The 18,243-nt window shown below is 43.6% G+C and overlaps 1 protein-coding gene across 1 annotated transcript in view; it reads right to left on the bottom strand.

Annotated features, from left to right (window-relative positions):
• The window catches only part of NIBAN1 (niban apoptosis regulator 1), a 69,317-nt gene that overhangs the window by 24,146 nt on the left and 26,928 nt on the right, over window positions 1-18,243 (bottom strand). The window contains exons 2-5 of the mRNA XM_050900886.1: window positions 13,392-13,522; window positions 11,840-11,971; window positions 11,030-11,144; window positions 9,343-9,510 (exon numbers count right to left, since the gene is read on the bottom strand). Coding sequence (XP_050756843.1) covers window positions 9,343-9,510; window positions 11,030-11,144; window positions 11,840-11,971; window positions 13,392-13,522 — 546 coding nt within the window. The remainder of the gene's footprint in view (window positions 1-9,342; window positions 9,511-11,029; window positions 11,145-11,839; window positions 11,972-13,391; window positions 13,523-18,243) is intronic.

Here is an 18,243-nt window from a genome sequence, read left to right as displayed (position 1 = left end):
AGAAAGCTATTGAACACTGCCAGCTGCCGAAGGATTTGGGGCGAAGGCAGCTGGAGAACGTCAGGGAATAAGAGACGTTCCTGCAGTTAAGGAATCATTGTGCCAACCTCCCAACACCACAATTAGGGGATGCCTATCAAGTAAAAATAAATGAGCATGACGAAGAACGATTTCCCTTTCTAAGAGTGATCTTTCTAGCACAGGTTTCCTGCAATAGCATTTTTTCTAGCATTTCTTGTAATACCTGCCTGGGATTTATTTGCTGTGGGTAGGAACTGCGGTGATTATTGTCTGTTGCTCATATAGTTTCTGTTTAATGCTGAGCAACTCTCTACTGTGGGGTGTATGAGTAATATCATCACACAGAGGATTACGGACAGGACACAGAGAATGGCTAAGAGAGGGCAAGACCATCCGCTCATCATGTTATCCTATGGCGGAAAGCGACCACCTGAGGTCCCAGCACATTTTAAGAGCTGTTGCTTGTAAGATATTACAGAAAGTTGGTAAGAAAGGCCATGGCCATCAACTCCAAAAAATAAGGTTCTGAAAATTTCTGTCTCCAAAAAATAAGCAAATGGTCCCAACCCGACGGGGACGGCAGGTAAGAAAATGAGAGTGAATCCATCTGCTTGAACGCGGGGAGATGAGAAGAGCTCGGGAACTGGACCTCAGGAAAGATAGTTTGCCCAGGGCTTGTAACACAGCTACAGCACCTCTGGAAATGATCCTCTGAATAAAAGGACACGCGGCTTACTTTTACAGAATGGAGTCCTGTCATATTATTATCCAGATCGAGAATGAAGTGAAGGATAATGCCCTGGGTCTGAGAAGCATCAACCTCACAGCTCTGATGTTTTCCTGAGAGCAATGTACTATCATATTATTCATAGATCATGTGGTATGAAGCTGCTAACCACTAACAGAAGCTAGATGAGGTCATTTCCAAACAGGATACAACCCTGCAATAATACGCTGTATTTATAGCAAATAAAGTTTTGCAGCGCAAGTTCCCTCCGAGACCATCAAACCAACATTCAGCGGGTTTAACTATTTGCTTTGCAGCACGCAATGCCTGTATTAAAGCTGTTCAAAGCAGCACGAGACAAATTACAAGGAACCTCCCTCTGCTGGGACCAGCAGCTTTATGTTTCATAGTCTAAAACATGAGTGCACCGTATAAACACACACAAAGAGTCACAATATCATTCATCTCTGACAATTTCCAAGCGCTTTCCAAACCAGCTACCGTATTCCTGGTGCAGGTGAGAATTTTTCTGCTGCTGAACTTTGAAGCTGGAGCCTGAATGCAACCTTACACCTGCACAAATGAGTATCTTCACGGCTCCTAAAATAGGCTCGGGTGGTGGGCACAAGGCAGTGGCTCTTCTGCACCACCCCACGCTTGGTAATAGATAAGAAAAGGAGAATCAGCCCAAGGCGTGGAGGTGAGAGAGGTAGGAAGACTGTAATCACAATTACGATTTTAGCACATTAATCATCCTGGTGTTTCAGAATGAATGTAACTCCTACAGACTGAAAATCCTAACTACAGTATAGGCAAGCAGGCTTACTGGAAAAGCTAAAGCCACGTTGATTGAAAGAACTGATGTTGTAGAGCAAAAACACCCCAGAAAGAGGAAAAATAGTCTTATTTTAAGCAAAATAGTCTAAATTATACAAAAAATTTCTATAATTGTGTCCTAAAACATTTCACGAGTTGTGTAGCACCCCACAAACCTCATCAAAGATACTTATAGCAAAATGGTTTTGAATGCTATGACAGCATTAATATTTCTGTGGAAGTTTACACATCAGTTTTGAAAAGTCCATTTGGACCTCAGATATCTGTCTGGTGAAAGACCAGCCATGGTCTCAGCCACTCCTGTGAATCACAGGAGATCTGATCTTATTAACCATAAAGTGATTTAATTAATTAAAGTGCAGCAGCTGCAGTGAGAAGAGCCAAGACACAAGTGCCAGGTTTGAGTCAGGCAGGTGAAGGGCTGAATAGTCTGTCTCTATTCATACCTTTTCCCACCCCAAATTCTCATGCAAACCTTCAGAAAGGTCTTGCTTTCATCCCAGTGCAGGACATTTTTCTTTAACGTCAAAAAAAGCAATTTCCTCCTCAGTTCTACTTTAATTGGTTCTTCCGCACGTCATCTGAAAAAGGCAACAAGAAAATCCTTCTCTTCAGCTGCCCTCTCTGGAGAAGAAAAGCCACCCTGTTTGCAACATGAAGACACAGAAATCTTTCCAAAGTCCTATTTGGACTCGTGACAGCTGCTTTGCTCTATATATGGAGCTATATATCCTTCAGCTTAAGTATTTAATGTCATCTTCTCAACCTTTATCAATGCTTCAGTAATTATTTTGAATTATAGTCCAAGAGTTGGTAAGCCCTATATGTACTATATACATGTAACATAGGAAAGCTAGAAATAATTATGAGAAAAACACCTGCCAGCCGAACTTAAGAGTTGAAAAAGGAAATGTGGACACAGCTAATGGCAACCCTAAAAGCCAGAGATGGAGAAAAAAAATCTGAAGCTGTCCTAGTTGTCCTGACGTAGCCAAGCTGTGACAGAATGCCCTGCATGAGCTTAAAAGTACCTTTTGTATTTCTCTCTTGCCTAATGTATTTATTGTACTTCTTTAATGTATTTATTTCTCTAAAAAAAATTTTTTGTTATTTATGGTGAAATTGGAGATGACAGGATATGGTTTTGAAAGTCCCTTAGCTTCCTGTATCATGAGGGTGATTATCAAGATAAGGATGTGAAATCAAACCAGATGAAAGAAAATAAAATCATGAAGTGAAACTCCACGTCTCCCAGAATTAGCTAATTTTATTTTCCTTCTCATCACACGGACTTCCCTCTATCCCAGCACCAAGTGGTTAGGCTTCTTCACTTTTAACAGCAAATACTAAGTGAAACACAATAGCCGGTAACTTCATATAGGAAACAAGAAGACCTCCTAAAATAACAAAAAATTAAATAAGCGTTTGGAAGAAACTTCAGTCTGATTTTCAGGGCATACAAACGTAAAGGATTAAAAACTGGAGAATGGGAAATATTAGAGCACTGTGAATATTTTGAGCATTTCCCTCATGGTTGCCATGCTGGGACTGACAGTGCTTCCCCATTGGGGGTTAGGTGGCCATTTCAGCAGCAAATTTCCCCCAAAATTTGAGGGGTGCAGTTCTCACCATTTCACTAAGAAAATGGGGATGGAGAGGGAACCAGAGTAAGTCCAAGCTGTGGCTCAAAGTGGAGGGATCATGGAGATAAAGGCAAACCAATGAATCGCATGCTACAGCCCACATCTAAACTGGGAGTAGCAGTTTAGGAAATTGGAGGAAAAAAATGAAGCCATTTCATTCCATACTCCACTTCAACTCAAGCACAGCTTCTTTAAAAATCTGAGAAGTTTTTAAAACTAAGTATTACATAAAATCCTACACTGATGAAGATCTGACCTCCACAGACGCTTGAGAAGAACAGGCGCCCTGGAAGTAACAGTGAACAGTCAGCAGCTCCTCCCTGTCAACCTAAGAAAAACTCAGTTGAGGCAAAACTTAGGGAGGCAAAGTTAAAAAATAATATTATGGGCAGGAAGTTCTCCTTCTTGCTGCCCCTTCTGTCGGGAAGTTGATACGAAAGTGGCGTTAGGATATATTTTTTTTGTCACAAGCTGTTATTCTCCTGAATTAATTATGAATCATCAAAACAGAAACAAATATAGTAATACATCTTATATAATGATGTAATGTAGGATTTTTAGATATAAAAAATTCTAATGTGGTCAACAATAGTAATTATTTACTAAAGCCAATAAGGCCACCTTTAGTACACTGTAAATGCGTCCCAGCTAAGATCAGATCAGAAAGCAAGAGTCCTCCAGTAACCCTTGAAACTGCATTTTTTACAACAGCTATCTTTTGTCTTGACACATTTGTCATTTGAAACAGTTATTTTTTGGTTTTACTAAAACAGTGAAGGCTACATAATCGCCCTGGGAAAATACAGCAAATGTCCTATGGCATAAGGAACAGACTAGCAAAGTGAATGTTGAAAATTTAACTGTGTAACCCTGTAGCCAGAGAACTGCACGTTCTTCTCTGTATGTGGAATTATCTTTATCAAGAGCCATCACTAGGTCGTATTACTCTACACCACCATATTTTACTATTGACTCCTCTGTATCCGTTGGCTTGTTGTTCTTCTGCAAAGAACGTTTTTTGGCTGACCCATGTTATGTATCTAGAGACCTCACCTCATCGTTATCTTTCTACATGCACATTTATGTCATTTAACTAATTCAACTCATCCTTTCGTTTATCATATTCATTGATCAAAGCCAAAAAGCTTTGAAATCAGCAAATATGCCTGTTATAATGTTTTATATCCTATGCCTAGGTAATAAATTCAATGAGAGATGAATCGTGACATTTCAGAGCTGCACACAATGTTCTTTAATGCAGCCCACTGAAGTCCTTAATTACAAAGCTGTTGGTAAAGAACGGACAGTTTGGAGGGAAGGAAGCTTTTTGATGGAGCTTTTGAGATAATGGCCAAGATTAGATAGTAGCACCTTTGTACTGAGTATGCAAATTTACAGTCATCTTTTTTTTTCCTGGGAGCAAAGTTACACAGTCGTTAATTTTCACAGGAGAAGGGTCATACACTGAATGGTGAAAAGCAATTTTGAAATATAGTTGACTCGAACTCAGCCAGAAAAGGGACTCAAATGCAAGTATGGCTTATGTTAGAGTTGCCAAATCCGGTAGCCTAATACCTGCAGCTCTCATTACATCCTTCCGCACCTGCCCCCACTGATAGCAGGTCCAGACCTATGTTCCCCCCAGCAGTAACTCTCAGACCCCCGTGTCTCTTCGGTACCTGGCTCAGACCTGTGGTCCCTCCAGTACTGGTCCCAGTCCTATGGTGTCTCTGGTCGCTGGCTCCCACTCCTCCTCTCCTACTTGCCAGAGAGTCCAGATTGAAGTTTGCTAGTGAGTGAAGCCTATGTACCCACACGGCTGGTGGAAGCTCGTTAGGAAAGCGCTCTGGTCTCAACAGATGATGGGCCTGCACCTATGGGCCCCTGTGCTCTGTGGTCCCTTCTCCTACTGCTGGCACTGGGACCTCTCACACACATCTCTCCAGGTGCTGGCACCTCAAACCTGTAGAGTCCCCATGACCCCATGGCTCCTTCTCTACTTGCTGGCACTTAGGACCCCAACACACGCACTGGAGAGCACCCTCACCCTGGAAAATACTTAGAAGTGGAGTTTAGTAAGAAGACAGGACAGACCGTGGTGATGAAGTGTGGCACAAGCATACTGACCAGCCTCCTGTTTCCACCCAACTGACCCCATTTATCCCCTTCTTTCCTCCGTTACCCCACACCTGTTCCTCTCCAATCCACTTTGATCCTTCCCTTTACCCGCCTTTGGTCCTTCCCCTAAACATCCCGTAATAAATCTCGCCTATTCCAACAGTCTCCTGGAAAACATCCCATCATACGCTTTACACAATCTCCAAATGCTCTTCCCCTCCACCCCATAATGAGTCCCATACCCGCTTACGCAACGACAGCCCTGCGGACTGCCAGGCGGTCGGGGAGAGCCGCTGGTGGCCCACCTGGGTGGGTTCCACACCGGGACCGTGAGCTGAGCCCCCTCCTCTGAGCGCCGGGGCGGCCGGGGCGGGGTCCCCTCTGCACCCATCAGTTTGTTGGGGTTCCTCTGCTGCTCCCTGGGCACTTGTGTTTTCATTTATTAGCCCTTAATCACACGACCTCACAGCTTAAAACCCAAAAAGCATTTGATCCCCTCCCCAAATCCTGAGGCATCATGAAAGCCAACTTGCAAAGCGCAAAGCGGGAGCTACCCAGATGAATCACCGAACTGGGATGATTTCTGTACGCAGATTAATCACTCAATCAACTTTCAGAGTGAGAGTAATTCGGAGAATCTCAGCACTCGCAGCCGGTTGTGCTAGAGTATTTTTAAAGCCATGACCAGTCAGGTCCTGATTGGCTTAGGCTCATTTCAGAGGTTTTAAATATGCTTTATTTGAACTGTACTCAAGAAGGGTGCAAAAGATCTACGTATTCCATTGATAATGAAGGAAATCATTGTCCCCTCCAACTGCAAACCCGTATCAATTAGTATGAAGGACAAACACAATAAGAAAATGGCGGGGGGGGCGGAGGGGGGAGAACCCGCAATCCGTGTATCTGAATCATATTTACAAGTGGTGATCACTAAATCCAAATGCTTTTGTAATTATTCTCCTGACCATGAGTTCTGACCAGAAAACCCAGAAACACAGGCTGGACCGGTTATTTATAACAGAGGGACTCCAAAGAGAGGAAATAGCTGAATGCCAGGGCGGCTCCCATCGCAAGACCACACGCTGATTCACTCCGGTTTTCTGTTCAGCAAGAGACCGTATTTAATTCTGCTTCCTGGGAGAAAACAGACTTTAACCGAAAACTCCTCCAAGTTTTTGGCTAAAGCCCAGTGCGGTACATTCCTTTCCAGAAGTGGCAGATTATAGAAAAGACAGAAAGGCAACTTCTGATCAGACATTACATCTGTCTTTCTCCTGCCCTTGCCAAATCTGCTCTGGCAAAAGTTAGCTAGGCACTTTTTAGAAGAGGTGGGGCGAGTGCTGCCTTGGCCGGTGCTCCTTATCCTACTAAATTATATTCCACAATGGAACTCAAAGGATTTTTCACATTTCTTCTCTCTTTTCAATTTTTTTTAATAAAAGAGCACAGCCAATTTTTATATCACGAGCCTTATTACCCATTGTATTGCTGCACGTGCCTATAACTTTGTCGGATTGTTCAGATACCTGGTTTTTGTAGACAGATTGGTTGCAAATAAGGCTTTAAAAAGTATTAATAAAGTAACATTGTTCAGTCATGTGAGAATGAATACAAATCAGTATGAAGTCCTTGGAAAAAAACCCTGAAGTAGTTCACTCCAAGGGCAGAGTTAAGGTTACTGGGGTGCTTGTCAGTGACCATTTTTCCACTTGCAGCACCTAGGTTTCTAGGACATGGTATAACTCCAAGAAATCCAGAAAATATGGGCTCCCATTTCCCTAGCCGTAAAAACCTGTTCATTTTTACCGGTGCAACAGTAGGTCTTAATCCAGACTGTCTTTATCTACCAATCAGTCTGTTGAGCAGAAATAACGGGACAGAAAGGATGAGCCTTGATGAAGGCACTCCGGTGTCACTATGCATCTTTTGTCAGATAAAAACTTGACCACAGAAAAATCTGAGAGGGATAAATCCTGGAACAGATGCATAAATGAGCAATAGCTGAGCCATATGAAATATAATAAAACACAGACTCGCAGGCATTGGAGATGGAAAAGACCTATTAGGTCATCTAGTCCCAGCTTCTGCCAATTCAGAATTGGCCCCTAGAGCCATGTGCTGAACTTTAAGGAAAAAAAAGGTTGCCAAAAGCTTTGTCAAGCCTGTTACACTTGCTCCAGGAGAGAGAAATGAAAAACCCCAAACCTAACGAACAGGCTTCAAGTCATGGAGGACTGACAGTGCCAGGAAAACTTGATTGTATCCCCATCTCCTTACCAAACCCCAGTGAGGAGCAAAGGCGTGGCTTTCCAAAGTCCGGAGCGCTTTCATACTGTATGACTGCCGCAGCTAAAAGCAGGCTAATCAGAACCAAAAATCACAGAGGCAGGCTTTGCCCTCGGGCACGCTATGGGAATTCGCGTTCCTCCAGCAGCTATATAGAGAATATTTATTGAGACTCAAGCTATCTGGAAGTGCCAAGTGAAGGCGTGTTCCTTCTAGACTGATGCCTCCAACCTATGTTAATCTAGCCATGAAATAGTCTTTATAGTCCCCGTGACTGGGTATTTGCCTACCAGGGTGTTTTAGCCCTCAGCCTCTCCACACCTACACAGATTTGCATTGCAGCTGCTTCCTCTGGTTTGTACAGAGCTAGAAGGGCATGCTGCATCTCACCACCTTCAGCATGGCTTGGAAACGAGCTGGAGAGGGGGACCACCAAGTGTCAGGGGAGCGTACACCACCTGGCTAGCATCGGGACCGAGAATCCTGCGTGTCCTGCGAAGCAGGCACCTCCCACCAGCCATCACTGAGCACCACCCAAATAACTGCACATCTTAGGAAACGGCCTAGAAGTACAGTAATGTGCGTTTTCATCATGGGAATGGCGTCCTAAAGGAGACCAGGAGTGCCTTTGGCAGTGGAGACAAGGGAAAAGAGATGGCAGTTGAGAAGGAGCCGGGGAGGACAGTGTGAGACAGCTGTCTGAGGGTAACGGGGTGAAGCTGATGACCAGGAGACAACAGTGACAGCTAAAAAAAATACACCGGGAGCCACTTCTGTAAGTAAAAGGGACTGTTCAGATACTGCACTCTCAATTCATTTATCTACAAGCACGGGCTTCAGGCCCAAGTAGCTGAGATTGCTGGAGAAGTTCCTGAGTGTTGCCATCTCCCACCAAGGGCAGCAAGAGCAGATGGGACTCGAAAGCGACACTAAAGGCATGGAAGAGCCTGGACACCAGCAGGGGAACCAGGTCAGCTTGATGGAAAAAGAGAAAAGTCATCTGAAAAACAGGAAAGCATTTCTTTTTCTGAAGGATCCAACTCATAAATGGTCTCCCAATTTCATGGGAGCAAGGTTGTTTTTATAATCCTAGCAAGTCACAAGTTGGTTTTTTTTTTTTAAGTTTTCTACTCTAACATACTCAGAAAGTGAGATTTAAAATTTATCCTTGTGCAAACAATCAATACCATGTCTTATACACCGTTCATGTCCCAGCTACAAGGCTTAACCATGGCTCGGGCTTGAGCTGCCATCTAAACACCCGCAGAAAACATCAAAGGTTTGACCATTGGTGATATATGTATAACAATACAGAAATGTACCGGGAGACTACATTCCCTCCACGTTGTACAGACCTGGTCTACTATATCTATGATGCATTTGTCAAGCTTGCAAACACAGGTGAGAGTTTGCCACGCCATATTTAGTAAACATCTCTTATGATTCTGTATCATGATATTGGATTTAGGTGAGCTGACAGAGAGGGGAACGCCACTTTCAAAGCAATTCCCATGTTTTCTACCCAAGCCTACTACACTGCAGCTCAAATCCCACCTAACTTCGCTCCCAGCAAAGCAAGAAGGGGTATGTTAATGCATTCCTCAAGGCACTGAAAGGCAAGCATCTTTCATAAGTGACTTGCATTTTTCTACAGCTTTTTTACTATAACAGCTATTTATTACTACAGGAAGAGGCCCTTTTTGCACTCACCGTGGTTTGAGTGTCTCACGCAGTCCCCCAGCGCGGCGCTGAACCGCCTCTGAGCTTCTGGCTCCGGGAAGCAATAGTAGCTGTGCCGGGCGAAGGGCTGCCACAGGTAAACCGGGAACTCCCTCGGCAGCTGAACGAAGGCTTGAGCGACCTCCTTCTCACTCGACCCTACACAAAAAACACACCTCCATTTGAAATCTGCAGATTTCTTGGGGGGTTTGGCTCTTTTCCTCTGCTATGACAGAGAGAACAGACCTTTGCTAGCAGGGAAGCATGAGACATGAAAAAAATCAAGTCTCCTTCTTGATCCAAGTGATTGGGCACAGAGGGCAGGGGGACACAGCTGGGATGGGCAAACTGAGCAGGCACCAACCACCTCTACATTATACCATAGCAACTTGATGTCCTCCTGTTTTGTATTCAAGGTGGCCATAAACGACACATTTTTGGTAAAATTTCAAAGAAACTGTATCATCAGATTGTAGCTGCTAGGGAAATGGTTTTCATGGCAAATAAGTAAGTTAGTGGGCAGCTCTGGTCTCTTCCACATAGAGACCATATAGGAGCATATGGTTTTCCATATAGAAACGAACTGCATTAAATCGTGTAGGAACAGCAGCAGTTTCCCTGTCTCCAGGGTTTCCAAACACAACTGCAAGATGGCCTTATGAACTGTCACTTCAAGCCCTTGAAGGTGAAGCAAAGAAAGCATTAAGTCATCTCCAGTTTCCACCTGCCCTGAGTCACTGCGCACAAGGGATGCTGTACAACACCATTTATGGATGACCAAACCCGATCTTGTCTCAGTGCCGTGCGTCGAGAGCCCAGCCACAACAGGTTCATCTCGCAGGGTCTTCAGCATTGCACAGAAGGGGAGAAGGGCCATAAAAGACTAACTGAGCCACTCTTTGTGAAGAGAGAGCCATGGGAAGCCCGCAAGCGGCCTTGGGCTGCTTCCCATTGCTCAACCCCAACTCCTGCAGAGCTGTGGTGACACACAGAGGACACCTCCAGGCACCGCTGTCCCATGCTACCCTCTGACCACCCTACGCCTGGGGAAAGGGGTGTAAGGAGGACACCTCCCAACAGTCATAACTTTAAGTGGTATGAGACAGGACTTTAAAAAAATATCCTTGTCTACATGTTGCCCTTATCTCTTTCCTTATGTGGCATCCCATTTTCCAAATCTGACTCTGCACCGTGAGATCCGCTCCCTTAAAGCCCGAATTTTCTCCATCTTCGTGGAGTGGAGGCAGGCAGGACCACAGCGGTTCCTGTCCCAGAAACAACAAATTCAGCAGCAGCAACCTTCCTGCCCTCTCTGTGAGACTTATTATCAACTGTGAGTCAACACAGGCAGCTGGCATCTAAAAATGGAAACAAATAAACCAGGAATATTAACAAAGCCCGGGAACAATGGTGGTGTGGTTCCTGCCCTGCTTCTGCAGAGCTTCCAGCAGCTTTGTGCCGGGATGCTGGAAAAAAAAGGGAGCCAGCATTTCTCTGAACGTTAGCTTATAGCATCTTCTGTGTACGTCCACTCCGGAGCTGTGCTTTGACTTAGAAAAAGGCCTGCGTGCATCTTCTGTTGCCCTGTTTTAAAGGCTAGCCTGAGCGCCTGCCCAGAAGAGGTCTGCGTAAGGAACAGAGCCCGGGATTTGGCAGTTCAGCTTCAAGCAGGGCTTACCAACAGGATCTGGAAAATGTTTATCAGACAGCAAATTGTAATCTTCTTCTGAAGTCAGTACTTTGCCTCCTGCAGGAAGAACATGATATTTAGGGCTGGCTCCTTTCTGGTAGGCCTGGAAAATCAAGAGAGAGGGAGTCAGATAGAGATTTAGGGAGAGGGAAAACATAAAATACACAACTCATTGACAAAGCTAATGCACGGCGATATTCCCCAAAGGGAAAACTTTTTTGTCAGACTGAATTTTGGATATATTCCCTAGACACGTCCAATCTAAAATGTGGTTAAATGTAAAAAACATATTTAAAAATATCCTCTCAGTGCTTATCAGCCGTGGTGAAGAGTCAGGGACAGAAGGGAGGGGAAAATGATGGGATTTTCTTCTAAGCCCTATTTGTTTGATTTGTCAGCCAGGACTAGTTTGACTACTGCAGCTGCCAAACGAAAAGCTTCACTGCAGTCAACTTGAAGCCACCCAAAAACTGCTACTTAAAATCCAACTGCAGAAGCACGGGGACGTATTACAATGACACACAGATAAGAAGCATTCCGTGATAGGCAAAGGAAGGTTCAAAGCGCTGTAAAAATGATTTGCTAGTTCTTGCAAACGTATATGGCCAACACAAGGTGCTTGGTTGTACCCTCAGCTATCCCCGTGGAGCTTCCAGCCAGCTCCGCAAGGCTGGAGCCGCCTCGCCGAGGACAACGTTTCATCCAGTATTACTAAAAGAAAGGCAGCAGCAGTGGCAAATTCACTTGGTATCACTTTATTTGGGAGCGCAGAAGAACGTAAGAGAAAGAAGCATTTACCTCTTTAGTCTCAAAGCAATCCACGGTGTAGTCATTTTTGATAACGACATATCTGTCCTTCCACTTCTTCAGATCCTCGGCAAAATGCAGCAGCTCTGCTTCGTATAAGACCGTCCCAGCTTCCAGCGGGGGCTACAAAGACAATTTTCGAGATTTGAAGTGACTCTGGATTACTGACCATTTTGAAGCTTTTGTTTCATTTGCGTAAGGCTGCTATGAGGGCTTTTGAGTCTTCAAATGCAATTTGGAGTCATAAACATCTCTCTGCTTTGGGCAGATATTACATACACAATCAAATTCTTGTACCCTGAGGTGAGGAGGCAGCAGAAGAGCTCTGCCTTCCAAAAATACTTCCAGATTTCTGCGACAGAGACGTTCTTATTTATCTTTCGGTTGGCACGCTAAATGCAAGGTGACTTGTAGTTCACCACCTCCTATTTTCCACTACATACTAAAAATATTTCATTGATGCAGCAAAGAGTTTTATTATAAAATAGTAAATTATTTCCCATTTCTTTGTAACACTTTTGCACCTGTGTTCTTGTAACTGATATGCATCTTTCCGAAAGACACGGCTCTTCTATTATCCCACCTTTTACATCCCACCTCATTGCTTTACCCTACTCATTTCAAGAGCATTGGAAACCCATGATTTCCAATACGGCCAAAAAATTTAGATTTGTATCTTCTCATTATTGAAGGCTGGTTCTCTGCATTTTCCTCTAATAAAGAGACTTTTGTCTCTCTTTTTGTCTCTCCTCCTCTAATAAAAACCAGCTCTCCATAGCTCACTTCACAGAGGGGATTATTGTCATCTTCTTTATGGAACCCTGTAGCCATGGCTGAAAGGGTTAATTAAGTTTCCTACATAAATTTCTGCCCTGAATGTATGATCTCTATCCTAAGATTCTTGCAAAACCTTGCAATTAGCGGGAAGCAACTAGCTTTGTCCAAGTGTCCAACTCCACCTTGATGAAATGCATGCCTTGCACCAGAAATTGTGTCATGGTTCTTCTCATACTACAACGACACAACCGAACAAGACCAAAACAAAGACGAATTTTCAAAAGTAAACTTTAAACCTGCACCCAAATGCAACTTTTCCACCTAAAACCTAACTGAACCAAATCCAACATCTGCATTTGCAAATCTATCGTGTACACTTGGGTTATATATAAGAAAGTACACACGTAAAATGTCCTAGATACATTTATTATGTATTCAACTATCCAATATAAGAAGCTGAAAGAACACTTCTGTACTGTGCTTGTATACATAGAAACATATAAATAACTTTAAAAATACTTTGGGTTTGATTTTTAGAAGCTTTGAGTATCTGTACCACCTATTAACTTTACTTGAGGGCATTCAACACTGCTAAAACCAAGAAAACCAAGCCCAGCCAGTGGCTGATACACTTCCAGCTCATGTTTTTCATACATTACGACTACTAAATTTGTGATTTAAACAGTTAATGAGTTAATTATTTCATGCAGGAGAGCAGAGCTGTATGGCAGCTTGAGGATGGGGAAAGGCTTACGTGCCCTCCTACCTTGGTTTTCAGGAACCGGGACTGGGAATCCCGGTGCTGCTCCAGCTCATCCTGCACGTGCTTGCAGAAAGCCACCGCATACTGGCGTCTGTAGTGCGGGCTGAAGTTTTTGATGATGGCCTCTGTTTTTCCTGAAGCAGAAATAGAGATTTAATCGTATTTAATGTATGTGGGTTCAGAAACTGTAATGCAGAACCAAGGCAGTTATCACCAGCGACCCAAAATATTGCCTGAGCATACCAACGGCCACTTGCTGCACAGCAGATCAGGAAATCCTCGGAGATGCATTCAGCTGTTGTGATAACCATGTGCAGAGGGAATTTGTCCAGGAAAACATTGGGTTTTGGACATTGTTTTTCCTCCTACATACCCCAAATCCATTTCTCTAAGAAAAGATGGCTATCTGCCTCTCCCTGGGACATACTGCCACAGAGCTGTGGGTGTTCGAGAGCTGATAAGGTTTTCAAAGAAACATATAGACAAGTGATACTGGCTAGTGTTTTGTTGTATTAGGCAATTTTATCACATAGTGAGATTTTAAAGCTGACTCAAAGCTCCTACAAAGGTTGTTTTCTAGGCTTGGGCACTGCAGTCTCTTCTTTGTTTTAATGTAAACAGATACTCAGTCATGCTGCAATAAACACTAATCTTGTATTGTCTTGCTATGATCAAGATCTCATCAGTAGCAATAACAGCAATAAACACAGTGACAGTCTCATTTCTGAGAATCTTAAAGCAATTTACAAGTAATGAACTCATGAACCCTGTCAAAGAAATAATAATGCTTTACAGACAGGGAAGTGAAGCTAAAAGTTAAAGCCATGCGCATATATGTGACTCAAAGAGTCTGCGGCAATGTGAAAACCAAAACCTGGACTATGATCTAGATAGCATCCCGACCGTCCTGGATACTGGAGAGATCCCCTTCTTCCTTGTATGAAGAAGCCCCATGACAAAGGGTTTTTTCTGAGCGTACAACAGAGAAATGTAATTTCACACCTCAAGCAATTTTGATGCTTTCAAAATTTTATTTTGTTCTGCTTGGGGAAAAAAAAAATCGAATTTTCTCTCTGGGACAAAAAAATGGTAGTTCCCAAACTGAGATTTCTTGAAGCCTTTATACGCATGGACTCCTAAACCAGGACTGGCATTCAGCACTCCTGAAGGGCCAAACAGGGGAACCAGCAAGAAGCACTGTGACCTCCAGAGTTCTGGAAAAGCTGAACCACCTGCATCCTATAATGATGTTCCCGGATTGACAAACTCCTACTACCAAAACACTACCACCAAAAGGGATTCACTTGGAGTTTTCATGATGTTTCTGTATTTTATACAGAGTCTGTGAGTCTGCAGCAGCTATAATGAAATCAGAGAGAGGTCTCGACAGATTTGCTGTTTCAAGCATATAAGCACAGTAACCATGCAAAACTTCCTGGATTACTACTGATTTTATTGCCACTTCTCACCAAAAAATGGGGTTTAAATGTCAGCGCAGTTCCCAGAATGTTCATGCCTTTTTTTATCTTAAATAATTTTAAATATGGTTAAAGAAAGAGAAAAGCATGGATCATTATGACAGTAAGTGCATGGGATTTTACGGGGGAAAGTGCATGGGATGCTCTGGTGTAGAAGATGCTATGGTCCAAGATTTACCACTTCTGGCTACCTTATTTCCACTTAAAAACCCCAAATGTGTGTGGCTGGGACCGCCACGGAAAAATAGCTAGTTTGCTAAGGAGTTCGCAGAGATGGGCAATGGCAAAAGATTTTGTAAGGTGCTTATTTCAGGTCCAGCTCTGATTTGCTTCTAATGTGGAACATTACCAGGCTGTTAGAGGTAATTTCATCAATTCAGATAGCCACAGCATTGAATTACTCCATAACTTCCTGATAATTACATTTACATCACTGTAGTTACATGGACATGCACGCAAAAGAAAAGGCTATCCGTCAGCTCCTCTGCTTCTGCAATTTTGTTTTCAGTTTGATGCACAGAATTTGACGCATCTCTTGAGTTTAGGGACAATATTGACACGACCTTTCATTCCAGCTGCTCCCGTGTAACCAGCTCAGAGAGGTGAGCTGGAGCCTTCTCCTTCTTAAGCATCAACGGGATCGCTGCCTTCAACTAAACTGAAAGCCCCTTTTGTCCCACTCCTGCCCCTTTCCAATCACACACCACCACCGGGTTACAAACCTGCCGCCCCTTCGAGCCCTGCCCGGGCGCACGGAGGAGACGGCTCGGCCGACTGCCGCGTTTGCAGAGTCATTACCCAAAGCTGGAGAGATGTCAGGAGGCCGGGTTAAGTTTTCAGGTATGCAAGTTTGTCACAGATTTACTTGTGGGACAGCACCAGGTGACAATCTGGACTCCAACCCTCCAGTTTTAAGAGACCAGATCTTTTGAGACCTACCGATTATAGGATACGCTTGTGTATAATAGCAGGATACCGGTGCTGCTGAAGCAGAAAATCCCTGTCCATCTGACAGCCTTTTAAAAACTAGCCTGCTTTGGGCAGAGGCATAAACTTATTCTCCAAATAAGGACAAAGCTTCCCAAAACCTTCTTTACAGCATTTTTTTTTCCTTCTGGTCCCAGCCAGCAGTAGGATGTTGTTGGCCTCAGCCCCAGCGGAGTTTCCTGCTCAGGGTTTGCCCCTGTTTTCCACCACGGCTTTTTCTTTTCCAGCTTGCAGTGGCCTTTTACTCTGTTACAGAGGGCTCCGGGACACTGGACCTCACTTGACTGCTGCCTGCATCCTGCAGTAAAAATTTGTAGAGGAAGTGGGACAAAGAACAAAATTCTGGTGTTGGGGGAAAAAACCCAACAATCGCAGGAAATACTTGTAATTTTGGCAAAGTCTTTCAATTATGGCTAAATCGGCTCAGAAGTGTGAGTCTTCACTGTCAACATTTCTTAGATCAGCTTAAAGTACGATGACCAAAGAGAAAGGAACTATGCAATTCATAATATATATAAGTGAGAAATAGGGCATCAGTGTAATTTTTATGTGCAGACTTACATGTACAGATTTACAATCAACCAAAACATTAATTGAGGAGCAAATGTTTCAGGCTGTTTATTCCGGTCTTTGCACTACTTGTTGCAAAGGATCTCCGCATTAAAAATACCACCCCTCTTAAAATTAGAAGAGAAGTTTTTTTGAAGAGATTGTGAGTGGCACCACACGAGGACCTGGCCTTGCACCGCTCCGCTCAACAGGAATTGCAATGCTACCTGCAGCTGGGAAGAGAGCAGACGGACCCTTGATCCATTGTTCGTCGATGGATCTTTAAACTCTTTTTGTTTACAGAAGATAAAAATATGCTATCTGAAAATAAACATGATCGAATCAGTCATGAGTAACAGAAACTCTTCCCATGAAATGATAACATGGGGCAACTGGAGATAAAATACTCCAGGGCAGTTGAAAAATGAGTTCCCCTAATTCTTTTCCAAATTTAGTGTTGCTTGCTTAGTCAGAGCTGTTTATATGGAGCAAGGCCAACTTTCCCACTTGGTTGGTCTGGCAACGGCACAGCTCCAGCCCGTATAAATGTGATCAGAAACCCAGCAGCTAGGATGTTTATCCTAGGAGAATACGTAGTTTGATCACCTCCAGTAGAAGCCTGCATGCAACCAAAATTACCAATAGGAAAAGACGACAGTGATGGAGGTGAAGGATTTCTGTCAAATTAATGTGGCGAGGGTCTGTTCCCCCTTTGCTGAGGGTTTAGATCCTGCTCCAGAATAAACTTTGCTAACACTTCATGATGCATCTCCTGTTCCACAGAACCACCCTTGCACTTGATCACAAAAGTTCAGCACAAGTTATGATACGTCTTTTAAGACTAAAACCAAATGTCATTGCACTGAGAAACATCTGCCAGTTGCCCCACTGGAAATCGGGAATCCTCCCCCAAACTTGTTTCTTCTTGCTTCTCCACTGCCTTTGACCTTCTTAACTGTGCGTCACCCGTGCTGGACACTTGTATGTAACTCCAAGTCATCAGACCCACAGCACGTCCTCAAATACCCGAGTTTTTATTTTGGGTTTCACTGCTTTTATTGAAATAAACTGACATACAACTTTAAAAAATAAGGGCACTCTTTGGCAAGTTCTCCCATGAATTTCTGCTGGTCTAGCCGCTAGCTTTCAGCCTGGTGGCACAGCCGTGCGCAGCCCAGCTAGCTCGCCCTGCCACGCTTCTCCGCTCTCAGCAACATGTTGCCAAGTGGCCAGTACAGATGCAGGTCAGGAAAATTCAGAAAAAAAGGTCAGCAAACAATAAATTCTTGGCTGGCATACAGGAGAGGGGTTGCTCACACTCACCAGACTTCAGCCATTTGGAAGTTAGGATGAGAAAGAGGTAAGGACTTGCCATAAAAGTTGTTATTCCACTTAAATATTGGTGTTTGGTAGTAAGATGACCCTTCCAAGGGTAGCAAGATGACCATGACCCTTCCTCTTCATAGCACAATTGCTTGCACTCAGCACCTTTTGAGTGGGCTTTTCAAAAAATACCACGATCAGTGATATGAATCTCTTTGGAGGTCTGGGGGATCTTCTTAAACCATTTAAGCCCACTGGAAAATACACTTTGAGCCCCAAGGGACATGAACTGTAAAAAAATGTAGATGATTTGCTGTATCAAAGCAAACCCTAAATAAAATAAAACCTAAAAGAAACAATAAGCATTGTGCATGCTGAATGCCAGTACACCCAGCACTTCAAACAAGTGTGAAGTACTGAGACAGAACAGGAACGAATGACTTTGTCCTTGTATTTCTTCCACAAGACCACGAGCAAAGCCGTCAGAAGTAAATATAAAAAGATGAGTTGATCATACC

Source organism: Gymnogyps californianus, chromosome 8, assembly GCF_018139145.2.
Source record: "Gymnogyps californianus isolate 813 chromosome 8, ASM1813914v2, whole genome shotgun sequence".
NCBI classification, from domain to species: domain Eukaryota; kingdom Metazoa; phylum Chordata; class Aves; order Accipitriformes; family Cathartidae; genus Gymnogyps; species Gymnogyps californianus.
Note: the sequence above shows the minus strand (reverse complement) of the source record. Positions and strands in the feature narration are given on the sequence as shown.